Here is a 7,123-nt window from a genome sequence, read left to right as displayed (position 1 = left end):
CCATGCTTGAAAATATGGAGAGTGGTATTCAGTGACATTTTGTGTTGGATTTTCCCATAACATAATGCTTTGTATTCAGAATATAAAGTAAATGTCTCTGTTAAATTTGTTGCAGTTTTACATTACATTAGTGCCTTATTGAAAACAGGATGCATGTTTTGGAATATTTTTATTCTGTACAAGCTTCCTTCTTTTCACTCTGTCATTTACGTTAGTATTGTAGATTAAAGATGTTGTTGATCCACCCTCAGTTTTCTCTTATCACAGCCGTCAAACTATGAAACTGTTTTAAAGTCAACTTTGGCCTCATGGTGAAATTCCTGAGTGATTTCCTTCCTCTCCGGCAACTGAGTAAGGAACCATCCAAAACACCATCCAAAATTGTATTAATAACTTCACCATGCTCAAAGGGATATTCAATGTCTGCTTTAAAAAAAAAAAAAAAAAAAAATATATATATAAACCTCTGTTGTCTTTGTGGTTGAATCTGTATTTGAAATTCACTGCTCGACTGAGGGACCTTACAGATAATTGTATGTGTGGAGTACAGTATGTGTGGGATATGAGGTAGTCATTCAAAAATCTAGTTAAATACTATTATAGCACACAGAGTGAGTCCATGCAACTTAGTATGTGACTTGTTAAGCAAATTTGTACTCGTGAACTTATTTAGGCTTTCCATAACAAAAGGGGTTGAATACTTATCGACTCAAGACATTTCAGATTTTCATGTTTAATTCATTTGTAAAAATGTCAAAAGACATACTTCCACTTTGACATTATGGGGTATTGTGCTTAGGCCAGTGACACAAAATATACATTTTAAATGAATGCTATAAACAAAACAAAAATGAATAAAGCTGAGGGGTGTGAAAACTTTTTGAACATGGAAGACCAGATGTATTTTCTTTATTCTTTATTGCAGTGGTTGGGCTATGCTCTTTGAATCTGTCTTGAAATGACCCTTTACAAAGCAATGAATGCATCGTATGCTACTCCTCAGTAGTTCTGAGGGCGAAAGCCTTTTCTGCTGACTAAGTCAAATCTCTGCTTACACCTAAAACATCACCAGTGTTTTCACACAAGTAATCGGGGCTATATAGCCCAGGATCTGTGACTTTGAGTAACACTGCTATTTCCCTCTTTCTCACTAATGTCCACATTTAACAGCCTCTACTACACAATGCCCCTTATTTATAGGCCTGGGCCAGTCGTGTGAGTGGGTGTTTGTGTTACCTCAGACTCTAAATATCTATTCCTCTCAGCCTGCTACTTCCTGTCTGACAGGAAGTGTGTATGTGTGTGTGGAGGGAGGTCAGTGACCTTTGGGTCTGAGCGAGCGACTGACGTGTTGTCCGTGGCAACGTGATGCTGTGTTTCCAGGCTCATTGTGCTGAAGAGAGAAATGGGCTGTGAACTGGAGGTTTGCTGCTTTCAACAGCCAAGACAGCCTCCCCTTCCTTCATTTAATATTTCACCCCTCCTCAAACCTCCCTGCATCCATCCATCCTTTGATTGAATCGGTAATCCCCCTCTGGCACTGTGTGGGCAGCTGTGACAACAGCTCTGAGGAGAGATGGAGTCGTTGGGAGTACATCCCATCCCTTAACAGATGCGAGAAAGGCAGTCACAATATTTTCAGACCAGTTTACAAGTTCTCTCTGTTTACTGACAGAGTGCACAGTCAGCATTCATTCAAAGGCCTTTGTCTGTGTGTGTGTGTGTGTGTGTGTGTGTGTGTGTGTGTGTGTGTGTGTGTGTGTGTGTGTGTGTGTGTGTGTGTGTGTGTATGTGGTAAGGTAACACCCCACTGAGGTTAGAGTTTGGATAGGGCATTCAGCTGGTTGCAACATCCTGTTTTGAGAGACGTTGCAAACAGGTCCGTACACTTCTCCCTATCAGTCCACTGTGGGAAAACTCCACTCCACTAAGAACAATGAAGCACCCCGGGGGCAGAAGAAAATACAGTGTAGACATAACTCTAGAACCTAATTTGAAGTCTTCTTTTCTTCACTGTGGCAGCAGGTTCTTTTAACTTCCTCAGACATAGACAGACATTAGATACACATGACAGGATATCCCCAGGCAAAACAGCCCCACCTTGGCGACGTGTCCGTCTGCCTTCCAACTGAATTGAGGAGAGAAGAAGCATTCCGGTGGCTGTGACATCACTTCCTCTTGTCTCAGAGGTCAGTGGCATTGCGGGGGTATTCTGTGTCTAGACTTCCTGCCATTTTGCTTGGTGGCGGTGGGTTGTGTAACAGCATCATAGAGCACACAGATGTTAACCTAACTGACTGTATCCATCATAGGGTATCAACAGCTTACGTTGCATGATATGCCAAAGTCAATGGCAGTTCAAAGACTTCATAAACAAATTAGAGGACATCAGATCAGAGGCACATCTATGTAAACACACACTATGTCATGAAGGCTTAATGTCAAGCTGTACCATCATGTGTAATGGCACCCTGATAATAATGAAACAACATGACCACGGCAGTTTGCGTTTTTATTTCATGTCTGTCCTGTTAAAGTAAGGTCTCTTATTCCCGATCCTTCACAAACAGATCATAAAAACATACATTTAGAAAAATATACATTGATATTAGAACTGAAGATTTAAAATTCTGTGTTTATTCAAATATACATTTTGCATATTAGAATCTATAAAAAGTGAGAAAGGCTTGTTTCGGGCAGGGATTTCTGAGGTGTAAAAGACATGTATCTGACCGAACAAATCGGCAGGTATTTCCAAACCCCTTAAAGCTTATTTACGTTCAGCGATGATGTGTGAATACTTTATGAATTCCAAATTGACCCCTATCCCCTAGGCACTCCTGAAGACCTGAAACACTTGGATAGATGTAAGCATATATAGTGAAAACTCCACACAGACAATCAAAAGGAAAGTAATACTGGTACTTTCATTCTTTCAGATCTACAGGAGTGCCTACGGTATAGGGGTCAACTTGGAATTCAGCAGGGGATATTCTTCCCGTAAGAATAGTTGAAGAAAAGGGTCAAGGGGAGGTATATATGAAAATAACATATTGTTTCTCTCCTGCTCTACTTCATCCCTCTCTCTCAGGCCATCATGTCCCCCTAGTCTGGTAGAGAAAAGCAGAAGTTGTAACATACTCCTGCTGCAAATGCTACAGTACTAAAACCTTACCGTTAGTTCTGTCCAGTTGTATACGGAGGTACTCCATTTTAGAGGAGAGAGGAGTTTTTGGAGGTGTTAAAGACTATCCCTCGATCTCCACTCCAGAGTTAGGCTGCACGTCACCAAGCGAAAGCAACTGCCTTTCAATTCAGAAAGACAACGAGACAGTTCAAAACAACTGTTTGTCCCGCAGGACCTCAAAGTTTAACATGCAACACTTTCTATCAACAGTTCCACGTGCTTTGTCCTTCATTGACATCACATACAGTACAACATCCCTTGCCTCCCACAGTATTCGCAAACGTCCTTGTAATGTTCCAAAAACAACTCTGTCCAAAATCGCCAAGTTCCTCTCTCTAAGGTCGTTTCAATCCGCTCAATATCCCCCTATCATACGTAAGGCATCCTTCGCGTGGTCATGAAGTTCTAAATTCTACGTCTTTCTGCAAAATTCACAAAAAGTTACGACAATCCTTTATCCAAAGGCTTCAGGTTCCGTTCAGTTCCTCTCGATCTGGTCGATGTCCAGCTCTCCTCCCAGCTGGTAGATATCCTTCTCTGTCCCACACTCACCCTTCCAGAGGGTGTGTCCCTCCCCCATTCTCTCCCCCCCTCCCCCGCATGGGGACCAGGGCCTAGAGTCCAGGCTACACGCAGAGTCACTGTCCAGCTCCTCATAGGAAGAGTCATCCTCCTCCTCATCCACTTCCTGTTGAGTCTCAGCACCTAGGTCAGGCGCACAGGTGAAGTAAGATTCCGATTGGCTCAAGCTCCCGGAGGAGGGTGGGGGCATGTTTGATTGACAGCTGTCCGGACCAGAGAACCCAGGGCAGCTCAAGCTGTAGAAAGTCTGGAGTTTCTGTTTGAGAGAAGAAATAAGAGGGAAAGAAAGGGTAATTTTGATTGGTATAACACAACACATTTACAGTATCCTTGTCTTACTGTTCAATCTTGATTCAGGTCACACAACCTAACTTAATTAACCCGTCAGTAACACTCTGTGAGAGTTGTTCAGAGAAACCTGAGAGCTAGGTCTTTATGGCATGTGGGTGTGTGACTCGTGCTTCACTGGTGGAGCTGAACTCGCCCTCCCACCAGGGAGCTAGTTGTGCTAATGTCCTGGTTAGTCTGTTCACAGTCAGAGGAAACACAGTGGAAAGACAACATGGTGAGATCAGTTGCAAACCACAAACGTATCCTCTTCCTCCCAACCCCATGTTTCTCCCTGTCCTGCTGCACTGAGGGGATGAAGCACAAAAACACACCGGGCAAAATGGCAAGCTTTCCTGAAGACTTATAATGTTCTATATATGATTCCTCCTGCTTGTTTGGCTTGACCTAGCTTCTTGAACTGTACTGGCCAACTCACACACCCATCATCAAGTTGACACTTAGAAATAATTGTGTGTTGGACAAAAGGGAAAATGTATAGTGTGTGTGTGTGTGTGTGTCCGTGCATGCTCTAATGAGCAAACACCCAGCAAATGGACGTCACAAGCCCTCAGGAGAGGAGAGATTACTCTGGAGCAGCTCTGGGTTTACCTAGGTGTGATCTCTCCTTTCAGAGACGTGTGTGTACGACAAACACACGGTGCCCATGCAAGGTGTGTAAATCAGGCTATTTGGGTGACAACTACAAGTATGCTTAAGAGAGTGCGTGTGTGTGTTTACTAACGAGAGAGAGAAAGCGAGAGAAAGCGCGAGAGAGGGCTAGTTAGAATGGCAGTGTCTGAATACCTATATTTGCATTCTAAACAGTAGGCTTTTTGGTTACGCAAAAATATAACGTTTTATAGTATAATGTGCAATTTCAAAAAATCTGTATGCTTTAAATGCCAGGATGTCATACTCATTTAGACTTTTCATCTAATAGAATTCACTGCACACTACTGAGGAAGAGAATCGTATTTTCACAGCCATGTGTGTTTGACAACAGCTGATAATCAGAATAGGGACGCGCTCTACAAAAATGAACGAATGGCGAGGAACAAGCCATTCATTCCCTCAACCTTACAATAGAGCCAGAGCAGAGGCATTCCAGCAGTGAAAGGGTGAAGCGTCCCTCTCTCCCAGTAGCAGATGTTGAAGGCATGGAGGTGAATAGAGATGAGTGTGTTTCTATAGCCCACGGCACACATGATGGACAACTCTAATGTTCCTCAAATCCCTCATTCACTTCTTCCTCTTACAATGGACTGGTAGAGACTTTAACCAAATGCTTTTACAAAACGTACATGTTTTGGTTTGGGGCTCCCAAATACACTACGTTATGAGACAAATCAAATAAAAATATAAAGTGCTGGGTTTATATAACTTTCATGTTTACTATCTTTGGCAATGTCAGCTTTACATTCTGTGGCTAAAACATACACAAAGCTAACATTTAGACACATTTGGTACACCAATAATATATCAGGTGACCACTGAAGGCCAATGCTTTGCTGTAGTCACCTCAATGGAGTGGAAAGGGGATTTTTGAGGGCCTCTCCCTCTTTCTTCAACCCTTGTAGTACCCCCTTCTAATTATAACACACAGAGGAGAGGGGGAATGAGGGAGAGGCAGAGAGTGTGTGTGGGGGGGGGGTATTCTCTACAGTATGCTTCTTATTAAATCATATTGGGCTAAGACCAGGATTTGCAGAAAGGGGTTTTAATAATCTGCAGTTTACCCACCTTTTGTTTTCTAGAGCACCCGCCTTTTTCCACATGTTGTTGTGTTACAGCCTGAATTGAAAATGTATTCAATTGATATTTTGTTTCACTAGCCTACACACAATACCCCATAATGTCAAAGTGGAATTATGTTTTTAGAAACTTACATATTAATGAAAAATGAAAAGAAGCCCCTTTATTATGGCAAGCCTAAATAAATTCAGGAGCACAATTTTACTTAACAAGTCACATAATAAGTTGCATGGACTCTGTGTGCAATAATAGTGTTAAAAATGATTTTCAGTGAATCTCAAACACAGATTCAACCATAAAGACAAGGGAGGTTTTCCAATGCCTTGCAAAGGTCACCTGTTGGTAGATGGGTACAAATACAAAAAGCAGACATTGACTATCCCGTAGAGCATGGTGAAGTTATTAATTACACTTTGGATGGTGTATCAATACACCCAGTCACTACACAGATACAGGCGTCCTTCCTAACTCAGTGGTCGGAGAGGAAGGACACTGCTCAGGGATTTCACCATGACGCCAATGGTGACTTTAAAACAGTTACAGAGTATGATGGCTGTGATAGAAAAAAACTGAGGATGGATCAACAACATTGTAGTTACTCCACAATACTAACCTAAATGCCAGAGTGAAAAGGAGGCCTGTTCAGAATAAGGCACTAAAGTAAAACTGCAACAAACGTGGCAAAGAAATTACATTTATGTCCTGAATACAAAGCGTTATGTTTGGGGCAAATCCAACACAACACTTCACTGAGTACCGCTCTTCATATTTTCAAGCATGGTGGTGGCTGCATCATGTTATGAGTATGTTTATCATTGGCAAGGACTAGGGAGTTTTTAATGATACAAGAACCTGGAATATAGCTAAGCACAGGCAAAATCCAGGACAATAACAAGGCCAAATAATACACTGTTGCTTACCAAGACGACATTAAATGTTCCTGATTGACCTAGTTACTGTTTTGACTTAAATCAGCTTGAAAATCTATGGCAAGACTTGAAAATGGCTATCTAGCAATGATCAACTACCAACTTGACAGAGCTGGGAAGAATTTCAAAAAGAATAATGTGCAAATATTGTGTGCAACGCTCTTAGAGACTTACCAAGAAAGACTCACAGCTGTAATCGCTGCCAAAGGTGATTCTAACACGTATTGACTCAGGGGTGTGAAAACGTATGCAAGAGAGATATTTCTGATATAAACATTTCTAAAAACATGTTTTCAATTTGTCGTTATGGGGTAGTGTGTGTAGATGGGTGAGAATAAAAATC

The 7,123-nt window shown here is 41.8% G+C and overlaps 1 protein-coding gene across 2 annotated transcripts in view; it reads right to left on the bottom strand.

The window, feature by feature from the left end:
- Positions 1-2,493: 2,493 nt before the first annotated feature.
- Positions 2,494-7,123, bottom strand: part of LOC129857680 (protein FAM53B-like) — a 45,866-nt gene continuing 41,236 nt past the window's right edge. For both annotated transcript variants that reach the window (XM_055926174.1, XM_055926165.1), the window contains one exon: positions 2,494-4,025. In XM_055926174.1, coding sequence (XP_055782149.1) covers positions 3,666-4,025 — 360 coding nt within the window. In that variant the 3' untranslated portion in view covers positions 2,494-3,665. The remainder of the gene's footprint in view (positions 4,026-7,123) is intronic.

Source organism: Salvelinus fontinalis, chromosome 1, assembly GCF_029448725.1.
Source record: "Salvelinus fontinalis isolate EN_2023a chromosome 1, ASM2944872v1, whole genome shotgun sequence".
NCBI classification, from domain to species: Eukaryota; Metazoa; Chordata; class Actinopteri; order Salmoniformes; family Salmonidae; genus Salvelinus; species Salvelinus fontinalis.
This window is presented reverse-complemented; position numbering and strand designations above follow the sequence as displayed.